The sequence below is a fragment of the Siniperca chuatsi genome, linkage group LG1, assembly GCF_020085105.1.
Source record: "Siniperca chuatsi isolate FFG_IHB_CAS linkage group LG1, ASM2008510v1, whole genome shotgun sequence".
Taxonomy (NCBI): Eukaryota; Metazoa; Chordata; class Actinopteri; order Centrarchiformes; family Sinipercidae; genus Siniperca; species Siniperca chuatsi.
In genome coordinates, this window is record NC_058042.1 from 13,056,527 (window position 1) to 13,079,091 (window position 22,565).

The following is a 22,565-nucleotide window of genomic DNA, read 5'->3' on the forward strand; positions in this document are numbered from 1 at the left end:
TGAGGATGGTTTGACACGTTAATGGGGGAGTGCACAGTGGTTAGGTCATTGCCCAACTGTGTTGTTGATGTGGGGCCTTGTTTGGATAAAAGAGAAGAGTTTTTAAGCTTGATGACAGGCAGCATCTGTCTCTCAGTGAAAGGTTGTTTGTTATCAAGAGACTGTTGAAAGAGTGATAAAGTCAACAGTTATCTCTCCAAGCCGCTGTTGAGTATTTGTTTGGCCTGACAATGATGCATGGCGCTTCACTGCCACCAGCTTAGATAACCTCTCTGTTCCCCTTTAATCCAGCTCTTCACCACGCCTGTGTTTCTGCAGCCAAACAACACATATCCATCACACGGGCAAAAAGACAAGGAATGACAGGACAGAAAATGTTGGCGCATTTGGAATCATAAATTAGATATCACATTTAATAGGTCACATTAATAGCAGGTGGCTCTAACTTTCTCTTTCCAAGTTAATCAAGCTAATGGGTGAGTTTCCAAAACATGCAAAATTTGTGTGACACGTTAGTGTTCATGTTACTGAAGCAGCACATACTGCCCAATTTGGATGTGATCTTTAATTTGACCTTAAAGTGTTTTGCTGGTGAAATATTACCCAAGGAAGTCATCTAGGCGTGAACATAACAAATGAACATCAACAACAAAAACCTTTTCAACAACAAGTTTGATTTTTGAATGTGCAGTGTGATTATTATGTTCATACAGAGGTGAACTTGATCATGAATATTGATTTCCTGCTGTACTGTAGACCTATATGATATTATGAAAAGGGAAGACCCCATACTATTAGCATTTCTGGGCTATTCATGCATGGCACAACATGCAGAGGTGATGAACATTAAAGTCTAAAAATAATAGCAAAATATTTTTATTTTTTTTTAGCAATAACATTGTTGTGCTTATTTATGTTACTGTCCCAACTATTAAATGTGATTACCAGTAATAAAGATTTGTTTAAAAATTCTGTTTTACTTTGATGTTGGGAGGTTACAGTATGCATAAAGTTCATAGTCAAATGATGACAGGTAATGTACAGTGGGTTTTTAGAGCTTTTCAGCTGAAAAAGACACCATGAGAGCGAACCAGAACAGTAAGGTTGCGGGCTGGACAGCTAAACTGAGCTGAAACTCGCTGTAAAACTCTGTAAAGCCAAGGCGAGCTGCAGATTTGGGTGATAATTCTCTGTAGGTTCCTCATCACGAGCGAGTCATGACCCCTTTCACATTGTTTTCACTTTGTCATTTGATATGTTATTATAAAACTATTGTTTATAGCTGCTTATACATCAGGAAACAAAATCATTGCATGAATGAATGATTGCAAAATGGAGAAAAAATGTTTAAGTTTATCCTCTGTACAGTGTCCCTTTCAGGACATCTTATTCTTCGCTGGCTAAACTTTCACCAGCCTCAGTTGTACTTTAAAGCTCAGCTGTGCGTGCTGCTGACTTATCAGGTTCACACTCCAGTCATTCATGGTCCCCAGAGGATTCATCGTAAGAGAACCAGCAGTGACCTTTCCAATATTATAGAGAATCCATTCAATAGTTATTGAAATACAAAAAATGATTATGTGCTTCTCCTGTCTTTGTTGAAACTGGCACTTCTAACGGTGATAAAACCTGATCATATTATCCATGTGAGGTCACTCAGCAACAGACCTCCTAAATAAAATCCACAAGGTCATCAGATAACCACTGGAAAAATCCAGAGCCATGTTTGCCCAGATTGTCGTGCTGTGAGCTGACTGGACCAAGCCAAGTCAGCCTCAAGTGTTAGAACGTGCAGCTGATTAATGATAACCAGCTTAAAAAAATAAATAAATCACTGACTGAGCCTCCAGATGACCTAATGACAAATCCAAAATGCCCACTTACTAAACACCCATATGAAAAAAACCTTGAGTGTATCCAGACATACAGAGTTGCCAGTTTATTTAAGTTCACATAAATGACAAGCAAAGCAACAGCCCTGCAATAAATCAGACTATTCATTCTTTTGTTAACACTGTGTCAGATTGAATTCAGTGGTCATTTTGGAGGTTGTGGTGTTGTTAAATGATATTGCATTATACTGAAATGTTTCTAGTAACCTAAAAGACAAATACAACAGAAAATACTATAAATATAATAAACTGTAAAAACATGGATCACAACTTGACATTGTGATATACTAGCATTTCAAACTATGAACATCATAAAGTCTCAGTGTATTAGAGACATTTAGACATATGTACATGAGATCCATGAAAACACTTGACATTACAGAATCAATAAAATATTCCCATTCAGCAAGACAAGTTTCAAATTTGACCTAATTTGTCAGTCACAGACACACTCACACAATGAAAATACATTGTGTGTTCTCTGTCTGTTCAGGCAGCAGCCTCTCCTTGGTCCTTCCTCCAGGCTCGGTACAATTTGATACTCAGACTGGGGAGGTTATACAGCTCCTCCAGGTGGAAACGCTGCTGAAAGCGATCAACAAAGCTGTTCTCTGGGTCTAGACGAAAGCGCATGGCCCACAGGATCTGTGTGTTTTCCTGGCACAGGTGGTCAAAGGTGTCCATCAGCTCCTCCAGGTAAGGATGGGCATACACCACGTCAGCTGCCAGGACGTAGTCGAAACAATGTGTGGCACGTGGGAAACGCTGCTCCACCTCCTGACCCCAGATGAGCTCTGTGACCTAGAAACAGAGATGATATAGGGTTAATTTATACACTACTGGTAATTATCCTTCCGCAGGTTCACCTACGGAAACCTTGTTACAGCTTTTACTTCCTCTAGATAATCAAGTTTGATCATCTACCAACCGCGACGGCAGATGGCCACCCAACCTGAGTCTGGTTCTGCTTGAGGTTTCTGCCTCTTAGAAGTTTTTCCCCTTGTCACCAGTTCTTTGGCTGGAGTTTTGAATATATTTCATGGGTTATCAACCCGACAGTATGAAATCTAAATCTAAAAACCTACCAGAGGGATGTACTTGCATCGGCCCTTGGTGTTGCGCATAACATTGTACTGGAGATTCCCCAACACATCCGGTAGGTCAGTGGAGGTCACCTTAGCACCTGGAGAGAGACAGTGCAGCGGAGCGTTAAAGGGAATGAGATACAAACAGCAGCAGATGAAGTCAAAGAGACTGAACAAGTTCAAACTAGTCCAAAGCTAATCACTGGATTGTTTTGTTTCCGTACCTAACAGGCTGGATACGATGGTGACGAGCCCAGTTCCAGCACCCAGTTCAATCACATTTTTGTCTGTCAGGTTGTATTTGTCTCGGTTGGTCTCTAAGAAATGACACAACACCATTGCCTGTTGGGGGACACACATTCATAGTTCACTGGCAGGGCTCAAAATAAAGGATGTACAGATGCTAAATATTGGGATAATGTACATGTTTGGGCATACCGAGGGCCAGAGTACAGCTCCATAGAGGTCTGTGGACTCTTTGATACGGATCTCCAGATCAGAAAAGACGTATCCCTCCCACGCCTCTGGGCCAATGACAGAGGGGTGGAAACACCGAGCCATTATAGCTTTGGCTAGCTCTGCATCCACAGGAGAGACAGGTATTGTATTAAAAAAAACATGTTTATAAAGAGTTTACAAAGTGTGGTACTGTAGAGTGAGTGAGGACAATCCAGTACCTAGAATACCCAGAATAATACACCTTTTTCACAGCAGACATTTTGACATCATAGCAGGAGATGCACAGGTGTTATTAATCCCATTTAGGTGAGCTGGTTACAAGCCCTCATGCTGTGTATTCTGACTCACTGGCATCAGTTACTGGTACACTTAAATGGTATGGAGTTGTAATTAATGTTATTAGTTGCACCTGTGCTTTTCCTGCTATGACAAGTCAAAATTTCTGCTGTGAAAAAGATTGTTTTTCTACATGCCACATTATATAAATTTGAAGTGTTTTTGATTGATGCTCCAACAACTGAAGCAGCAGCAACAGTACATGTGACTCTAAATTCTCATTTTACCTTGAAAACTTGTCAGACCTCAATTTGAGTTGAAACACACTAATTAGTTTTTAAGCTTAATATAACTCACCTGTGCACCTGCCTTGGTATTTGTGTTTTACAGAAGTTGCTGACTTAATTGCTAGTGCATCACAATTATGTGACATACCAATGGGAAAGGCCTGCTAAAACATGCAGACAGTATGACAAACACATTAAAGCTGTATTTGCAAAGGGGAACAAATAGACCGAGTCCAACACAGACCAACTGACCTAAATACACTTCATTGCTTAATTTGTTTCTGAATTTGATAAGGAACTATAATAGTTCTTATGAAAATTATTCACAGTGAGGGCCGTGGATCCATTGTAGAGGAATGGAAGCAGAAATCTCATAGACGGATGTCTTAAATCTGAATGGCTAGATATACCACCAAGAAAGAAAGTAAGAAAACATTTTGGTGAACCAATCCTTTAACAATCCTACCACCTACCATCTCAAAGGTTTTAAGAAAATCTCTGTCAACAACGGCGTAATATGACTTAAGGGCTACTGTACAGTATTGATATGTGTGTATTTATTTTTGTCCACCACTGCACATCGCCTAAAAGTGGCACTGAAATACTCCAGTCTTAAATCAAGCAGATGAGTAATCATGTTGTTTTTCTTTCATATCCCATTACAGGTAACATTTGATTCTCTGCTCTATAAATGAATCACATTTAGGCTCATAATGCCCCTCTGATCCTGCTGTCTTTGTAACTTCATGCCAATGTGTCGGACTCCAGCTATGTCTCAGTACTAACGGTTACTCAGAGCATCTGACACACAACTTCAGTTATGTAACACTGGTTTAGAGAAAAGGTCAGGGGAGCCCACAGAGCGAAAATGCAAAGGTTGAGTAAATGCTCAGGAGCTCAATTTATAGCTTTTGTGTGTGTATGAATATCTCTGTTATATTTGTCATTATCAAGCAGAGATGCAAATGTTTGCTGGGAATAACAGAGCGACGTGTCTTACAAGCTCTCACATTAAATTCATTCCAAGCTGTTTTATGGGGATTTAAATTGAAATATGCATGCATACGACCTCTTAAGATATAAAAAGAACATGTTTGCTTAATTGTCACTTTGGTCAAAAAAAAAAACAACTAAAAACTGTGCCATTCTGCAAGCACTAATTAATGTCACATAGAAAAAAACTCTAGAGAAGAAAAGTCTTTAGCTTGTCTGTTGTGTATTACTCCAAATTCTCACCTTCTTCTTTTGTGTTGGAGTCGTCCATGGCCTTGAACTGTTAAGTCTCTGTGTCTGAAGGAGTCCAAACACGAGGTCAAGAATGCCCAAAACAGAAAATCTATCGCAGCCAACTGCCGTTCTTAGATTGTGGTCCCAGATGAAGTCCATTGGATCTGGGTCAATCTCTAGCGGGCTGTTAGCTGTCACCTTCTATGGTTATAAATTACACACAAATCGAACATTTCCCAACTTCTTGTTCAAACACCCTGCCCCGACCCTCAACTCCACCCCAAATTTCTAGCTTGCTCTGGGCTTGACTACTGACGGACAGCAACAGCTGCCCTGTCCGCCTGCTGAGCTGGAGCTGAGGAGTGAAGAGGAGGAGTAATGTTTCCTCAGTTTGACTGACAAGTTAAAATAGAACTCGTTGCTAGTGATAGAAACTTCAGGTATTGATTCAGCAACATCAGAATGTGCAAAAGCCTCTATGTGTGTGTTCAAGGCAGAGGGACAAGGAGGGGGAATGTGTGCAGAAGCAAAAGGCAAGTGAAATATAGCCTGAAAGAAATTTAAGGGATGTTTGGCGCCCAAGACTTGCACCTGTCTCAGTCTCACTGTTGAGCCAAACTGACATCTACTGTGGAAATGTACTTCAAATATTTAATGCAAAACAATGTCATTCCTCTCACAGATATACCTCTAAACAGGTAAAAATATTTTCAGTCACATCAAACAAAGATGTACAAAATACATAATCTATAAACACAGAAAAAGCTTGATTTATCACTGTTAATGAGTTCATGATTCATTCACACATTCACCTTATAAATATTAAATATAATAACACAGACGTTATTTGGGAGATGTTTCATGCTTCATATTACAATTGTTTTGACAATTCATGTTTAGGTTATGTTTGAAGTTCAGTTTTTCCCTCTCAATGTCCCCCTTCCCTTTCCTCTCATGCTTCCTCTCCCTCTTGTGCTTTTCGCTCCGCGGCCTCGTCGGCTGCCTTCAAACACAGATTGGGCTGTAACCATAGCAACTTCACCGCCAGCATCGCTGTCCTCACCAGAGCTGCTGCTGCTGCTCCTCCTCCTGGCCCTCTGAGGTAGAGTCTTAGTAGACTGAGGGACGGCCTTTAATGAGAGGGACTCCTGGCTAGTGCTGCTCCTCACATCCTTCAGAGATGTAAGAGGAGGTTCAACAATTACCTCCGACCCCAGAAAGCCTCCTCCTGCCACAGACCTCTCCTCTTCTCTCTCTCCTCCTTTCTTCAGACTCTTTCTGGCTGCCTTCCCTTTCTTAGATTTGGATGGGGATGGCATTTCCTTCTCACTGTCCTCCTCTTCCTCCTCTCCTCCTTCTCTCTCCTTTCTCTTCATGCAGGTGACTGCTCGGCGGAGTCGCTGGCTGCGGATCGCCTGCTTTTCCTGTTGCTCCATGCGGAAGAATGAGTCGATCCGCAGCTGAGTCTAAACCAAAACAGTGAGAGAAATGGTATAACTGATTTAAGACGACAAAGTGGGTTTATTTCCTCCATTAAATCAAATTTACACAGCCAAACCGGACACATTCAAGAGAGTGCGACTAAGAACAAGAGTCAGGGATGCTAGGGAGTATGTTTAGCCATCTACTTTAACTTACAGCAGTAGTTACCAACCTTTTATGTTTTATGTAATCCACAGCCCTATCAGGTGAACTCAAGTACCAGTCATTGGCACCACCCATCATGTTCCAAATATATTCTTATGAATGGATTATAAATTGTTATTCAACACTATTAACTACAGTATATAAAAGTGGATTTTGTTACAATATTTTTTTCATACAATTGAATTGTCAATGTTTAAATTGCTTTGCTCAAGTTTGTATTTATAGTACTACCACTTAAAATGGCAGAAGCTGGATGTTCAAACCATTTATCCCTTACTTTTAGCAAACTAAATCAATTGTTAATTCATTACTTTTACCCAACTATAACTGTTCATCCTTTCAGCTATTTCAACTGTTTATTCATACTTTTAGCCAACAATTACAACTTCTCTCCCCACTTGTTAACTCAATTACAACAGGTGGTGTTGTGTGTGATGGGCAGCCTAACGTTATTGTAAATATAATCAAAATCAGCATCACACCAATTTGTAATGCTATTTGGCGGTTTATTTTCCTCATTAACACAAATATGTGGATATATATTTTTAAATTAAATCTTAAATTCTTTTTTTTGTTGAGTTTAGTTGAGTTAATTAGTTGAGCTTTCCACATACCCCCCTGGCAATTAACTGCACAAGTGCCCCTGGTTGGGAATCACTGGCTGGGAATTGTCTCAGTTACCTGCTGGGTGTTGAGCTGCTTGATCACAGGTTGAAGGGTCTCCTCTGTCTTCCGACTGCTCCAGCCAAAACGACTCAGACAGAATGTAAAAGACTGGTTTAGGAAACTTCATACATTCATGAACACGCACACACAAACACACACATCCGCACACACAAAGAGAAAGGATATTCTTTGATCATGTCGAGTTGTGGGCGTCCCCAGCTGAAGAAGCAGTCTGACTCATCCACAGCAGGTTGCAGGTAAGCCTGAGCCACCACAGGGTTGGGGAACCCAGGGTGCAGCTTTAGGTCCCTCAATTTCTTCTTAACCTTCGTGTCCCGAGGATCAGACACCAGACGCTTTTTCTCCTGAGCCTCTGACCACCATTTACTAGAGGGAAGAAACAATAACCAGGCAAACACTAATAAGCCTTTAGAAACAGAAACCATAAACATTAAAAAAGTTTAAAATATTTTGTTAAAACTAGTTATTGTAATGTCAAAAACACATGTTTTGGAATATAATACATTCATTGTAAATGTTGAAGCCACAGAAGTATTGTATATTTTCAAAATTAATGAAATCATTAAGATAATATTGTATTAAGTAAGTATATTGGCCAGGATAGTTACGTTATAACATTTTAATACTGGCACATGCCTGAGCTGTATACTGAGTTGACATTTATTCAGTTCAGTTAAAACACTGAGACAAATATAATTTTTTTTTTTATAATTAATTCCTTAATTCATTTAGAACTTTAAAAAATGTTAGCAAATGATTTAAAAATCAGTTTATTTACACATTTGTCCTATATTTGACAGTCACAGTAGAGACAGACTGGAGGGATTAAACATGAAAGACGCAAAGGTTTTGAAAATTAATCAAACCATCAAGGACCTTTATTAACACTTTTGAAAATCCACTAACTTTTTAATCTCCTGTACCCAAATACTGAAACACACACACACCTGAACTGTGTTAGTGGCTCCATGCCTGGCCCTGGGAACTCATTCAGTATCTCCATGCCAGTCACATATCCGACCCCTGGCACGCCCTCTGTGTAGTCACTTCCGAGCAGGTAAGCCAGGTTTATCAGTTTAGTCCTGTCCAGACCTGAGAGCGATCGAGAGAGAGAGATGTCACCCTTGCTCTCATATGTCATATTGTTAGCTATAGATATGAGAAGAATGTTTACTTTAACAAGTTCAACTCTGTAATCTCAGATTTCAAAGAGCTAAATGAGCTCTTAAAATTTAAAATACTCCAAGGAGAAGGAGACGGGACATATCTTGCTGCCAAATATATATCAACATGCCACAACCTGAGGGACAGGGAATGACACACACACAAAAAAATGTTGCATTGTTTAGTTTTTACTTTTTGTATTTGTATTTTAACTGCAAGTCTACAAATTATTATTATTATCCTATTTTACTTATCTGTATATATTTTAATATCATAATTTTGTAATGTGTTATCCTAGAACACCTCACTCTTCTATTTCAGCAGGCCACAATACAGCAAAATAACATCACCTGCAGTTGCAGTTCCATAATCATGACTTTGAAACTGAATAAATATGTAACTTTGCAGCTGCAAATGATAAGAGTCTGTCATGACCACACATTAAAGTCGGGGTATCTACAGGTTTCATAGAAAAAAATGATCCAATGAAATGGCATCATAAATGTCATATCTGCCTGTTGTGTGGCATTAGGATAGGACAGGATAGTGAGGCGTTACCTGATTTGACTGAAGGTTGGCTGGGTTGCCCCTAAAACTAAGACCAAAGGAATTTTTATATGCAAAATGAGAGAGTCAAAAGATCTTAAAAAAAAACGAAGACACTGAATATGTCAAATGTCAAATTCTGGCAAAAAATTAAATAAAATACAGTTTTTTTTGTAATTGTATTTGGCATTTTTCCTTTCATGTGATCTTTTAGACTCTGAAGTGAAACTAAAACCAATTTAACAATAAAGCAATTGAGATTTTAAATGTGGTCTGTTGGTCAAAGTTAACTGAGACAAGAGGAATTAATACTTTATAAGGACCAAAGATTAAACACTGTAAAACCTTTTTTGGACCTGCTGACTCAGACATATGTAGAAACAGAAACACACACACACACACACACACACACACACACACACACACACACACACACACAGGCGAGCACTGACCCAGTTGGTTCTGCAGGTCACTGTACTGGTAATATTCAACATATTTGTTCTGGCTGAAGAAGTTCTTGTAGACATGTCGCCCTCCAAACAGCCACACATCTGAGTCGTCTGTGATGGTGCCGTGTGTGTGGTCAGTGCGGTCGAGTGCTGCACACTGAGCCTCAGCCTCCATCGGCGCCACCAGGAACGGCACACCAAACAGCCGCAGCAGCTCCTGGTATCAAAGACGAACAAATCATTACTTCCCCCCCTCCAAAAAAACAAAAACAAGACACAAGGTACCAATGCTGATGGGTTGTGTCTTGATCATCAGGGTTATACTGTGATTATGTCATGTTGTCTTGTCAACATTTTAAAATTTTTTCTGACTTCTTGATGACACTGAGACTATTTGCCAGGTTTTTAAACACGTTTTGGACCGTGTTCTTATAACTAAAACCTTTTTATCTCAACTGTAGTCATCTGAAAGATACCTTCGCTCTTTGCAGCCTTATCAAAACAGCCAAAGGGATTAATGAAGATCAGGCACTTTAGAGGTTTTACATTAAGTGGTGATTTTATGAAGAAGAAAATACTGACAACTCGTGACAATTAAAAGTGTGAGTGACTTGATACTGACTGCATGGCTCTGGGAATGTTTAGCAGAGGAAATTTATAAACGTCATTCTCACACCTTCTCTGCGTTTTCATATCTCAGTCCAGTGACAAAGTGTATGCATGTGTGTTTACATTTCTGTCCATTTTGTGTGTTGATGTGATTTTATAGTGCATTGTGTTCACCTGGCTCTCCAGGTACATCTGTCCAGTGACTGTGTTCGCCATCCTCTCCTGCTGCTGTTTCAGCTCCCTCAGGCTGCTCTGCTCCACCTGCAGAGAGCTCTCCAGAGCCTCCAGCTCATCCTGCAGCACAAACAGACACACACACAGACAGTTGCTGCATCAGCCCTGGTCTCATACACATTAAACAGCTCAAACATGTATATGTCAACTGATAAGTAACAAAGAATTACATTGTGGTCACAATTATTGAAAAATCAAATTTAAGGGATCCTCCCAAAAACAGTTGTTTATGTTATGTGTTTATGTAAAAACAAAAAAGGAAATTGGCCGATTCATTATTATATATTTTAAACTCTCAGATATCAGTGTCTGCCTCAAATATCCAGTATTATTCAGACTATAATAACAAATGTCATGACAAAATTGTCTAAGTGGTGTAAAACATACCCTGACATTTTTTTTCGTTTGCCATATTAAAAGTAGTACAACCATTTTTTATAGGGTTGGTTCACCCAAGTTAGAAAAAAAAAAAACATTAGTGGTATCTAGCCAAGCAGATAGTTTCATTTGTCCAGGTTTGAGATATCTGTTCCTCACATTTCTGCCTCCACCCCAAGACAATGGAAGTGAATTTGGTTTGTGGTGCTCACAGCATTCATTTAAAAAAATCTAGTGGCTATATGCATGGCTAGATACAACTAGAAGTCATTTCACAAGTATATTTTGTGTAATTTGGGTGAACTGACCCTTTTAAATAGTTATTAGCATTGAAGTCAAAATCTTGCACATCTGAACAATACCTACCACATCAAAGTGTTCCCATTCATTGATCGCTGGATTTGAGCAGGATTCTTTCTCTGTTCCCTCCTTCAGCTCTTTCTCTTCATTATGTCTCTTTTTGTCCTCTTCTTCCTGTAATTTCAAAGCAGCAGCTTGTTCACTGGGAGCCTCTGTCAAACTTTCCTCTGGTTTTTCTTCCTTCTTGGTCCCATCTTTACGGCCCTCATCGGAAGATCCTTTCTCTTTATTCAATACAAGTGAATCATCTGCATCCTCATCTTTAAATTCATCTTCTGACACCTCAATGAAGCTCTCTGGGAAAACAAAAAAAGCACTTTTGTTAATGTCTACTGGTTTAAGAAATTATGAATGAGTGTGATCTTAAACCGACTATTACTGTACCTTCTGACTCGCTCTCCTCACTGCCCTCTGACTTCACATCATCAGGATGAATTTCAGTCTGTGCACGGAGAGGTTTTCCATATATCTGAGCAGAGGCATTGATAGATAATGTGTTTCGGTTGGAAGGAGCAGCACCTTGTGGTTGAACCAGATTACTGTTCTTTGTGATCAGTCCGTGCTCTGATTCTCTTCTCTCCAGCTCTTCTTCTTCTTTCTCTGTCTGTCCTCTACTTCCTGTGTTTATATTCTCTGCCAACTGTCCGTTCTTTGTCTCCTCTTCTGACTTCCTCTCTCTCTTGTGAGTTTGTTGCACTGCCGCAAAGCGAAGTGCTTTATTTCTCTGACCAATCACTTCCTCCATCTCATCTTCAGAACTAACAAACAAACTGAAATCTTTCACGTGTAAACTTTGGCCTGTTGGGTTCCCCTTAAATTCAGATTTTTCATTAGGTAAAGAGTTCATGTCGTCAGGTTCTGTCTCTTCCTCTGAGCTGCTGATGATCACTTGTGGCACAGGATGTTGAATATTTGCCTGCAGTTTGGTGGGTGAGCTGCTGATTAGAATCCTATGTTCGGAAGCACCTTCTCCCTCCTCAGTGAGGGCTTGTTGGATTGCCAACAGGGTGCGAGGGGACAAACTACCATCCTTCTTATCCCGGTCCACCTTCTCCTCATCTGAGCTGTCGTTCATTGCAGCCTGGATTGCCTTGAGTGTACGAGGTGAGGGCGGTGATGTGTCTCCCTGAGACGGCTTTGAGACAGAGGGTTTGGAGTCTTTTGAGGAGGGACCCCGCGCTTTATCCTCTTCCTCACAAGCAGGGCGCCACAGGGGCTCTGGTCTGCCCGCTGCCTGTCTTTTGCAGCCTGACAGGGAGCTCCCAGACCAGGGTGCAGCTGCAGGTTGGCTCTCGGGGGCAGTCTCACTCTTTTTGGAGCCTACGTAGGAAAAGTGGAGTGGTGTTTTAAATATGAACAACAAGTTTACATTTTTAGATGTGTGTCTAAATGATACCAGTGAAACCCTGTTAAAGGACCATTCCACAAGAAGTCATGCAACCTTTACTTTACGACAACCACTGTCTAAAACACAACAGGAGATTATAGATTAAATTCCTACTTCCCAGGCAAACACTGGTTTCTGTAGATTTCAATATGGCACCAAGTCTTCTTGCAGAGATTTAAAATATGACTGAGATGAGTAACTTATCACACTGAACAATTAGTGTGCTTTATTTTATATCAAAATGACACTGTAATAATACAGTTGTGATAAGTGACTATTTTGGAAACTCTTTCTTTTTGATGCGTTCAAGAAATCCGACCAGTGATAATTGAGAATTTTCCTGTAAAATGCTGAAAAACTGTAAACATATCACCATAGCTGCCCTCACCTTTAATAAGGATATAGTGGGAATGGTCTTCTGACACCAGTCGGTGTGACTCCACGCTGTGACTCTGCTGGTCCCCGTCTTGTTGGTAGAGCTGTGGAGCGTTGCCGGCGCTCCGCTGGCTCATCTCTTTCTCCACACCCTCCAGATGCTGGTTCAGCTGGTTCCTCTGCAGCAGGCCGGCCAACTGGTACTGGGAAAAGTCTCCTGAATGCTATGAGGGAGTGAAAGGGAGTCCGTGTTGAAGAGGAGGAGATGGGTGAGTGAGTGTGCGTGTGTGTGTGTGTGTGCGTGTGCGTGTGTGGGAATGAGAGTGGACACTACCTCTGGAGGTTTGTGGTACATGGTCCGGCGTCTTTTGGAAAACTCTTTCATGTCTTTGAGTATCTCATGTTTCATTTCAGGAGGCAGGCTGGCAAACTCCTCTGAGTTGATGTCCACTGAGTTGGGGTCTCCATACAACTCTCCCTGAGACACAGCGAGCAATCTGGCTTCAAATGTCAATTATCAAAACAGGGTATTCATACAAAAAAAGGCTGGGCGATAAAGCCAACCAACATAAGAACATGGTAATAATGTGATGATCTTTCTTTCGGACATGACTCTAAATACTGTCAGAAGATAGTGACACATAGTATAGTTTTATGAAACAATCCTTTGTAAAAAAAAAAAAAAAAAAACATGATGGCCTAACAGAGGCCTTCACTGTTGATTTCACTCAGCGAAAACAGTTTAAAACGTTTTGAAGAAAATTGTATCACTTTATTGTAATATAGCCAGGACCAGACCAGGGTCCAACAACAACCAAGCGGTAATAAAATATTATTTAAACTAAAAATACCAGATAATATCTTGTCTCTTACCACCAATATTATATTGATAGAATTGCCCAGCTAAAACACAAACTATTTGAAGCTATTTTATTTGTTGTTGGTGCAATATAATGTGATGCTCTTGAGTGTATGATATGTTTACCTGATACATGTGAAAACTGTCAGTCGTCTCCTCCTCCTCTTTATCTTCCTCCTCTTCTGAACTGCAAGAACGAAACACAATCATTACAGTACCAGTATTATACATGAAATAACTATATAATGGACATAATCATTGAACATTTCAAATTAACCATATACACTTACCTGTACTTGAGATTTGATATTGTACATACATAGTTATATCTCACTTCTCATACATATCTATATGCAACTCACCAAGCGTGATCCTTACCGTTAACCTGTTTATATTATTGCCATTGTGTATATTTTGGATTTGCACCTAACTGATATTTTGTATTCGCACTTTATATATTTGCACACTTTCCTACTTTGTACTGCAACTGCTGCACAACAATTTCAATGGGGATGATTAAAGTTTTATCTTATCTTATAAAACTATACATTTTGCTAAGTGCTCCTTCATGCACAGTTAATGTTAACTTGTCACCGATTAAAGAAAAAAAGAGTATTTAGTTATTTGTGAGCTCTGTTCAGACAAAAAAAAAAAAAAACTTGAGCTCAAAACTTGGCTTGACTAGTCAGGAGGCTTTAAATCATTTTACCTTATTAATACAAACCCATTCGTTTTCACGGAGTACCTGACTCTCCAATCTAACACGCGTGAAGATGAGAAGCTTTCCAGCCTCCTCACTGTTTAGCAAAGGGTGGATGTAAAACTCTGGTGTGGACTGGGGATTATGACTAACTGAATTAAGTGCCATTGTATCAACAATAACAGGTGAGTAGTAATCTTTCCCAGGCCTCTGACCTGCTTTTGTCCTGCTCCTCTGCAGCTGGCAGGGCTGGTAGAACATACATGTCGTCCATCTCATCTCTCCTCACACTGGAGAGGCTGGGTAGAGGATCCTTACTGTGGCAGGAAAAAAAGACGGACACTTCAGATATAACAGTCATTGTAATCGCAGTAGACAGTTAATCTGACAGTTAATCCGATTTGTTTCTACAACTATTGTTGGGATGTCATGTGATTCCAGAGACGGGAGCGCCATCCCTCCACCTGTACACTGCCCCTGTCCCTTACCTGCGGTCTCCAAGTGCAGCTTTGATAGCTTGTCTCTTCAGGAATGTCTTTAGGAGTTTCTCATTGGTCTGTTTGGACTCCCGGCTCAACTCCTCTTTCCTCTGCCTCCTGAGAGCCTGCAGGAGAGCAACAGCCATGTTAAACGAATAGGTGGGAAATGAATCCCATCCATTTGGAAGAAATATCCAAAATCAGTTAACTTTATTTAGAAGACATTTACACAGACCGGTTATGTGGTTCTTCAGGAAGAACCGGACGTACCAGAGTCTGTTTCTTCAGCAGTGGTGCGTCCCCATCAAACACAAAGACTGGCCTGATGCGGAAGAAGAGCAGCTTACAGATGCGGTGGAAGAGAGTGAGCAGGTGGGCGTTCTGGACACTGTTGCCTTCACGGTCCCTCACTCCCTTCACTGCCTGGTTCAGCCATATACTGATGTCTAGAGGTAGCCGGTTAAGGTTAATGCTATGGCTTAACAGAAGATAGTCAGTTACATCAATACATCTGACAGAGAGATGCAGGAAAGATGATGGGACCCTACTCAAGCAATGAAGGACACATAGAAAGATAAATAGATCACCACCAAGTCAGGATACCAACAGCAAGGATCTTTCCTTCCAGAGTCTCGGGGTTGATGGGTTTCCCTGTACTCTCCAGCAGCCTCCAGAGTCCGTGCACTCCCATGATAACTGTAGTCCAAAACTCACCCAAAATAATGCGAGTATCAAAAACTGAAACACACGACAACAAGTTAACTATGCTTGACTAATTTGAACATTTTCTCGTATCAACTCCGAAACCACTGCAGTGGAAAAACAAGCAGCAGCATCTTAGCGGCACTTTTCAACGTTTGGTGTAACACAATGTTTGTCCGTAGAGCACACATTAACTACGCATGAAGGTTCCGCGTCATTCACATCGGATTACATTCAATTGTTACACCACCAGCTTCGGGCAGAATCAATGTTATGATATTTAATCAGTTTTACATTTAGTTGATGTTATAACAACTCGGGTAGAATAACACAGCAACAGATCGCAGATGAGTTTTGTGGGGAGGCGACGGGACGGACAGCTGTCATTGTGGGTTTTATTTTCCTGGGTAACACCTGTCAGGCTTTCTTGTATAACATTGCTTCTTCGACAAAATGAATACGTTAAATGTAATGTCAGAAAGTGTCGGGGTAAATAACGATTTGGGGTATTTATCTGTGCACAGTGCGAACAGTGAACTCCCCGCAGCTTTAGTTTGCAAGAGGGCAGCGGTTTTTTGACAGGAAGTTTTGCCTGAGGGGATAATCTCAGGGCAAAAAGTCGTTTTTGTCCACCGTCAGAGGCCAACAGCGTCCGGTGACAAAATAAACAGCTTGCGGTTGCTTACAGAGAATTAATCGGGAGGAGGTTGAACCTGGAGGTTTCCCGGTATGCTATCTAATAATTTGTCTGAATCCCCCCCCCCAAATATATATATATTCCACATATACTGGAAAGTGTCTTCCCGTGTAGTTAATCCTGATAGCGTTAACGTTACTGTACCTTGGGTTATTAAACTTTCCGTCAACGCTGCTCGACAACCAGCTAACGTTAGCAAGTTAGCTTACTAGCTAGCTACCGTTATCGCGTAACGCTATCAGTACCTCAGCTATTAACCCTGTCCTTTAACTAGCGGCCTTCTTTCATCGCTGTCACAAGCACTAAATGCTACAAATGTTAACAACAAAGTAACTTTCCCCATTGTCAATTGTCACAGGACGAAGAGTCACCAGGGTTTCACCTAGACTACAGACTTCCTTCTCAACTAACCACCTCCACCATGACTGCTGCTGTGAGAGGTATGTGTTGTTTTCATTACATCTCCAGTATTTACATTTCACATTTCCTACCTGTTCAGCCAGTTGCAACAAAGTGATAAAACGTCTGTCTTGTCTGAGTGGTTAATGACCGCTTTTGTGTAAGACTTAGGCCGACCCTTCATTCTGTCTTTCTCTACTGCTTATTGCAGATACAATTTGACTTATTTAACGGTTGATAAGCAGATAACTGATTTCTTCGTATCCAGCTTGGTAGTTAGCCTGTTTAGACTATAAATACTGTGTACTTTAGACTGATCCGGATTGTGTTTCATTACAACTGCAAAATCATACCGTCAGCATCTTAGATGATCACTTGATTTAACGCTGGTCAAGCAAAGCAGCACCTTCAGCGGAAGACTCATCCCACCAAAAAGCACCACAGGAAGTCATTCCTGCCTGTGGCCATCAAACTCTTTAACTCCTCCCTCTATGGGTTAGTCTGTATGACCCTAGGCCACTAAACTGAACATTGATCATTACATCTCTGCCATAATTGAATAATTGTGCAATATTCTGTGTACTACTCCCGTGCAATATTAGTTTTCCCATGTTAGTTTTTCTTATTTATTGTTATTGATATTATATACCTCTATTACTCTTGACAGTACATGCACCTCTGCTTATTACTTATTTTGTTACATTGTATTATTATACTCTACTATCATCATCAACCGGTAAACCCACTTGGTACTTGACACTTAGTTTATCTTATACTTATACCGACCTGATACTTAATTTATTTTCTGACCTGTTTTTATAGTGTTTTATAGTGTATCATATTGTTTGCTAGTACTTTCTCCTGTGTGCACTGACGTAAAGGCGAGGATTAATACTATACCTTACATGACACATGCATGTGTAGAACTGGATCCCATTGCATCCTTAGTTATGTTAGTTAGTCATAGGAATGTCCACACCTGAATTTAGAGCAGTCCACTTCTGATTGGATCACGAAGGATACAAGTGCAAATTGTAAACTTGGTCGTATTGATTTCTTCCAGATTCTGCCAAAGTGCCTATCCGAGGTGCTGGCGATGGCATGGAAACTGAAAAACCGCCGGCCATTCTGGAGGTAAACACAGATACATTGCTACCAGGTCCATCTGCAGTTCCCCTCCTGAAGGTGGCTAGCCCAAAACACAGCCTCAAATCTAGCCATCCTGCTCCCCCTGCTGCTCCCCAGCCTCTCGGGGTGCTCCACCTGGGCAAGGTGAGTCGAGAGGCCTGCACAGAGGTGGAGGCTGTGAGGATTATCGTCCCACGTGCCGCTATTAGCCGAAGCAGCCGTACAGGACCTGCTGAGGGGAAAGGGGAGGCTGGGCAACAGGCTGAGGAGCAGGGCTCTCCCCCGCTGCCTCTGGTGGAGGACTGGAGAGGACAGATGGAGAAGCTGCAGAACTCTGAACGCAGGCTCCTGCAGGACAAGGAAGGCCTTTCCAATCAGCTCCGTGTGCAGACAGAGGTAAGGCCCCAATGAAGCAGATACATTTTATTTATATATTAGACATACTAGGCTTTGCATAGTCAGGTTTATTGCTGTTTCGTGTATCAAAACTTGCAGAAAGTATGGATAACGGTATTGATAATATCACAGATCGCAACATTATTAATTAATTTCAATGTTTTATGTAAAATTTATTGAATTTGTTGTTCTGTCTGGATAAGTCCAAATAGTTAATAGATCGTAATCATGCTCCGTATTGTCTCTTTGAGTGGACTTAGCAATGAGACCACTGTATTTTGGTTTAACTTTTCAGTGATGAAGTGCTTTTAAGTGAATATAAAGGAAACGGCTGTAAAAGGAATTTGGTAACTTTTATTCATTCCATTTGCCAGGTGAACCGTGAGCTAAAGAAACTGCTGGTGGCGTCGGTGGGTGATGACCTTCAGTACCACTTTGAGCGTATGGCACGAGAGAAGAACCAGCTGATTCTGGAGAACGAGGCTCTAGGCCAGAGTCTGGCGCACACCGCGGAGCAGCTGGAGCGAATGAGTATCCAATGTGACGTTTGGAGGAGCAAGTTCCTGGCCAGCAGGTATGAAATAAACAAAGTAAATGGTTGGAAATGACAAGGAAAGGATGGAAAGGGATGGGACATTTTATTTCAGGGCACCGCCAGCTGCTATCCTCTCATCCTCGGTTTTAAAAGAAGCTTTATGTGGGCAAGCATCTGTCAAGGACATTTCAGCATAGCTGGAGGAAGACAAATAAAATAAAAAAGATTATTCTTTTGTAAGGATCAATTAGAGATGTCATAATTACTGTTATCACACTGAATAAACACTTCACACATCAATGTTGTCTCTACAGAGTCATGGCAGAGGAGCTGACGAATGCCAGAGCAGCTCTGCAGAGACAGACCAGAGAGGCACAAGGAGCAATTCAGGACCTGCTGTTAGAGAGAGAAGTTTTCTCCAGGGACATGGTGCTCACTCACAGGTAACATAACCACTGATCCATAATTACTAAATTAAGTAGTGTTTATTATAATAGCTCACAAAACATTTATCACTTCTTGAACCTGGAAAAGTAAAGTTTTATGCTTTCAGTAATTTCTATTCTATCAGCTCGTTACTATTCGACAGTACATGGGCATAGTGGTGTTTATCCATGCAGGCGAAATATATCATTTTGAAACATTTGTCACATGTAATGATTGCATTTTACTGAATTAAAAAGGAGTTATTTGAAAAAAATTTTAGTTAGTAAAAAAAGTTGTATTTAATATTAGAAATGAAAAGAACTAGGAACCTTAATTTTGCACCTTAATATATTATTGTTCAGTTAGAGACACTTAAGACACATCTTAAGAAGTTGACATTTATAACAAATAAATATAAAGGGTCTTATTTTTGAAGGAACTGTTAAAGAATTTGAGTAGCAACAAAAACTCTGCTGTGAGAAATTATCTCCCTACATAACAATAGATGAGCTATAGTACACAACGTACAGAGATAACTGCATGAACAGTATATCTCAGCCAAGTCAAAAATAAAAACCTCAACACATAAGGTTCAAGGTTCACAGCTGAGCCACTGATTCTAAAGCATGAATGAAACAGTGACGAGCAACTTCATTTTCAAAATAAAACAGTGTGTGTGCCAGTGGGCATTGGCTGCCAATCAGGTATAATTGAAGGGCCAAAGGTAAAGGCCCTTCAAGAGTCTGTGCAGCCCTGCAATATTTTGTTAGCAAAAATGATGATGACAGAGTCTATGTACCGACTTTGCTTGCTTTTCTGTCATCAGATCTCTGGAGCAGCTCCTGGTGTCTCTGCAGTGGGGCAGACAGCAGACGTACTACCCCAGTGCACAGCCCCTCAGCACAGGAGAGCTGGCAGCAGCCAATCACAAGCTAGCAGACGCTATCAACTCCCACCTGCTGGGCAACACCAGCAGCAACAGCAGCAGCAGCGGTGTGGTGAAGGGCAGCAGTGCCATAGCTGAGCAGCTCTGCAGCACACCAGCTGAGAAGATGGCTGAGAAGGTAAGAACTCTATATCCTTGTAAAAATCTGACCACTTTCTAATATTTGTCATAAAATCCAGAGGTTCACAAATGTGTCATCTGATTTCTCTCTTAGGTGCTGAAGATCTTAGATCCAATCTCCTGTTCAGAAAACAAGGCAGAGCCTCAACTCAGTGACTCCACCCCCTCAAACTTCCTCAGCAATAAGAAGAGCATCGGCAGGTTTCACCCATATACCCGCTATGAGAACATTACTTTTAATTGCTGTGAGCGCTGCACTGGAGACATCCTGGTGCTGTAGAGGTCAAAGAGCGGCAAAACGTCCCAGTCTGACACCAATGCAGCATCAGAGCTTATTTCAAATGACTGAGGTCTGAACAGGAGTGTACTCTGGAGGATATTACTTGCTATCGGTGGGGTATGCGATTCTAATCCAATACACGTCTTTTTGTCAAATTCAACGAATATCTCCTCACGGTACGCTAGCTGTCCGATCAGTGTGTGCACTGAAAAAAAAATCCAGTATTTGTACACAGCCCTGGCTCTGTAAATGGGAAACAAACAAAGTGGCTCGGACCAAGCCACACAACACTATTACAGCCACGACTTGTGTGTCAGGTAACGTTAAATGACTTGCTCACGGACATTCAGCTTACTTTCTAATTTGCCAAGATATACTCTTGTGGTGATGTTAGCTTAAGTAACAGGAGAGTTGTGAGTTTTGCTGTCTGGAGCTGGTTTGCTGCCTCTGGGAAACCGTCTCGTCCTCTCTGGCTGTTTCAGCTTTGCAGCAGCAACTGTAGCGACAGTTTAACGCACAACCTAGCTAACCTTAGTTACATTACTTGCTGTGTTGTTGTTCGCTCTATATCATGGTATTTGTCATGGTATTGGATTTCTCCAGAATCGCATTCCCCACCTTTTAAGTGACTTCTTCAGTCGACACCAAAAGTTAGCAGCTCAAGCAGACATTTTGTGTATCTGATTTTGTGTTTGGATTTTCATAATTTCAGATAATGGTTTTAAATTTTTTTCAAGCTGCTGTTTATTTTGCTCTCTTTAACTTGAAAAAAAGCTAAATGGGAACACTGAGTTGTTTGTTCAGGAATCATGATGTGAAAGTGAAACAGAATGCATTTCAGAGCCTTTGCAGCCTGGTTTAAACCATGGAGCGTGCTATTTATTGCTGGAATGTGAGGTCAAGATGAGTCGGTGTTACATGATGGACACTGTTAGGGTGTCTGCTTATTCAAACTTAAACATTAGGCTAGTGTGTTTATTTACATATTCCTATAATAAGTAAAATGTGCAAACAGGTTGCAATGCATAAGTGTGTTTACAGGACAGCCTGTTGTGGAAATACCCTCCAGGAAGTTAACAAACAACAGATAATGAGCTAATTGCACAGTCACATGTGTACTGTGACTGTAATAACAAAAATAAGTGAGGATTCTTCTTATACTGTAGAGGTCTCGCCAAATTTCTCAGTATGATGGTGCTATCATATTTAAAAAAATATTGTGTTAATATATTTTGTATATTGCATGCTGCAAAGACATACATTCAATATTTTTGAAGTGGTTTGTCAGTACTACAGTAGACTGTTATTGTGCAACAGTATTGTTTAAAGAAAGCCCTGATATTGTCAAATGCCCACTCACACACACACGTTCAGTAATTTGCAAATGGTTTGACTTTGTGGTGTTTCAAAGAAAAGCTTGACGTTTTTCTAAAATTTTCCAGAGAGATTTTAAGTTTTGATGTTTGATTTGTTTTCATTGAATCATGTTATATTCGTTTGGGCGATGTTTTTTGTAATTCCTTATTTAAAAATGACGTTTTTTTGCCTCAAAATGTACTACTATGAAACGACTAGTAATGTATTACACATGCCTTTTTCTGTGCCGTTTTCTAAAACCAAGCTGTATAATATTTTGGTTTATTGCATCTGTATGGAAAAGTTTAAACTTTGCAGTGATGATGACGGTATAATTTACAGTAAAAGCACACTGTAAAAATATTAATACATCTTTGTTTTCCATGTCAGACCAAAATAAAGACCAAACTAGTTTCTATCTTTTTAAAATGTCTTGTTCTTGTCTTGTTTATAACCCTGCACTGGAGTTAAAAAAAGCAA

The 22,565-nt window shown here is 40.6% G+C and overlaps 3 protein-coding genes across 7 annotated transcripts; 1 reads left to right on the forward strand and 2 right to left on the reverse strand.

Moving 5' to 3' along the window:
• Positions 1 to 1,924: 1,924 nt before the first annotated feature.
• On the reverse strand, positions 1,925 to 5,722 carry mettl21e (methyltransferase like 21e). 3 transcript variants are annotated; one of them, XM_044200409.1, is made up of 5 exons: positions 5,236 to 5,722; positions 3,416 to 3,555; positions 3,202 to 3,319; positions 2,978 to 3,075; positions 1,925 to 2,693 (listed from the first exon to the last, which is right to left on the reverse strand). In XM_044200409.1, exons 1-5 carry the CDS (start codon positions 5,261 to 5,263, stop codon positions 2,382 to 2,384), a joined length of 696 nt encoding a protein of 231 aa, XP_044056344.1. In that variant the 5' UTR covers positions 5,264 to 5,722; the 3' UTR covers positions 1,925 to 2,381. The 3 variants fall into 3 exon arrangements, with proteins under 3 accessions (XP_044056344.1, XP_044056361.1, XP_044056353.1); XM_044200426.1 differs by lacking the exon at positions 5,236 to 5,722 and adding an exon at positions 3,678 to 3,932; XM_044200418.1 differs by lacking the exon at positions 5,236 to 5,722 and adding an exon at positions 3,655 to 3,929.
• A 141-nt stretch (positions 5,723 to 5,863) lies between these two features.
• On the reverse strand, positions 5,864 to 17,367 carry ercc5 (excision repair cross-complementation group 5). 3 transcript variants are annotated; one of them, XM_044200333.1, is made up of 16 exons: positions 17,252 to 17,367; positions 15,704 to 15,838; positions 15,371 to 15,546; positions 15,110 to 15,225; positions 14,837 to 14,938; positions 14,048 to 14,108; positions 13,397 to 13,540; positions 13,076 to 13,286; positions 11,685 to 12,620; positions 11,307 to 11,596; positions 10,503 to 10,622; positions 9,723 to 9,936; positions 8,508 to 8,652; positions 7,726 to 7,926; positions 7,555 to 7,639; positions 5,864 to 6,692 (listed from the first exon to the last, which is right to left on the reverse strand). In XM_044200333.1, the coding sequence occupies exons 2-16, from the start codon at positions 15,789 to 15,791 to the stop codon at positions 6,141 to 6,143; spliced, it is 3,441 nt and encodes a 1,146-aa protein (XP_044056268.1). In that variant the 5' UTR covers positions 15,792 to 15,838; positions 17,252 to 17,367; the 3' UTR covers positions 5,864 to 6,140. The 3 variants fall into 3 exon arrangements, with proteins under 3 accessions (XP_044056268.1, XP_044056278.1, XP_044056288.1); XM_044200343.1 differs by lacking the exon at positions 17,252 to 17,367 and adding an exon at positions 16,991 to 17,239; XM_044200353.1 differs by lacking the exons at positions 15,704 to 15,838; positions 17,252 to 17,367 and having other exon boundaries at positions 15,336 to 15,470.
• On the forward strand, positions 15,788 to 22,514 carry blzf1 (basic leucine zipper nuclear factor 1). Its single transcript, XM_044200400.1, has 7 exons — positions 15,788 to 16,529; positions 16,858 to 16,939; positions 17,962 to 18,422; positions 18,797 to 18,996; positions 19,272 to 19,400; positions 20,210 to 20,447; positions 20,544 to 22,514. The coding sequence occupies exons 2-7, from the start codon at positions 16,921 to 16,923 to the stop codon at positions 20,727 to 20,729; spliced, it is 1,233 nt and encodes a 410-aa protein (XP_044056335.1). The 5' UTR covers positions 15,788 to 16,529; positions 16,858 to 16,920; the 3' UTR covers positions 20,730 to 22,514.
• Positions 22,515 to 22,565: the final 51 nt, after the last annotated feature.

What these genes read in the sequence shown, in the direction of transcription:
- mettl21e (XM_044200409.1), bottom strand. Translation starts at nt 5,263, where the DNA reads ATGGACGACTCCAACACAAAAGAAGAAG. An exon ending in CTCCAACACAAAAGAAGAAG is followed by an intron (nt 3,556 to 5,235) that starts GTGAGAATTTGG and finishes CTGTGGATGCAG; the next exon opens with AGCTAGCCAAAGCTATAATG. An exon ending in GATGCAAGTACATCCCTCTG is followed by an intron (nt 2,694 to 2,977) that starts GTAGGTTTTTAG and finishes CTCTGTTTCTAG; the next exon opens with GTCACAGAGCTCATCTGGGG.
- ercc5 (XM_044200333.1), bottom strand. Translation starts at nt 15,791, where the DNA reads ATGGGAGTGCACGGACTCTGGAGGCTGCTGGAGAGTACAGGGAAACCC. An exon ending in TGAGGAGAGCGAGTCAGAAG is followed by an intron (nt 11,597 to 11,684) that starts GTACAGTAATAG and finishes TTGTTTTCCCAG; the next exon opens with AGAGCTTCATTGAGGTGTCA. An exon ending in GAGCCACTAACACAGTTCAG is followed by an intron (nt 7,927 to 8,507) that starts GTGTGTGTGTGT and finishes TCTTCCCTCTAG; the next exon opens with TAAATGGTGGTCAGAGGCTC.
- blzf1 (XM_044200400.1), top strand. An exon ending in AGCAAGTTCCTGGCCAGCAG is followed by an intron (nt 18,997 to 19,271) that starts GTATGAAATAAA and finishes TTGTCTCTACAG; the next exon opens with AGTCATGGCAGAGGAGCTGA. An exon ending in GACATGGTGCTCACTCACAG is followed by an intron (nt 19,401 to 20,209) that starts GTAACATAACCA and finishes TTCTGTCATCAG; the next exon opens with ATCTCTGGAGCAGCTCCTGG.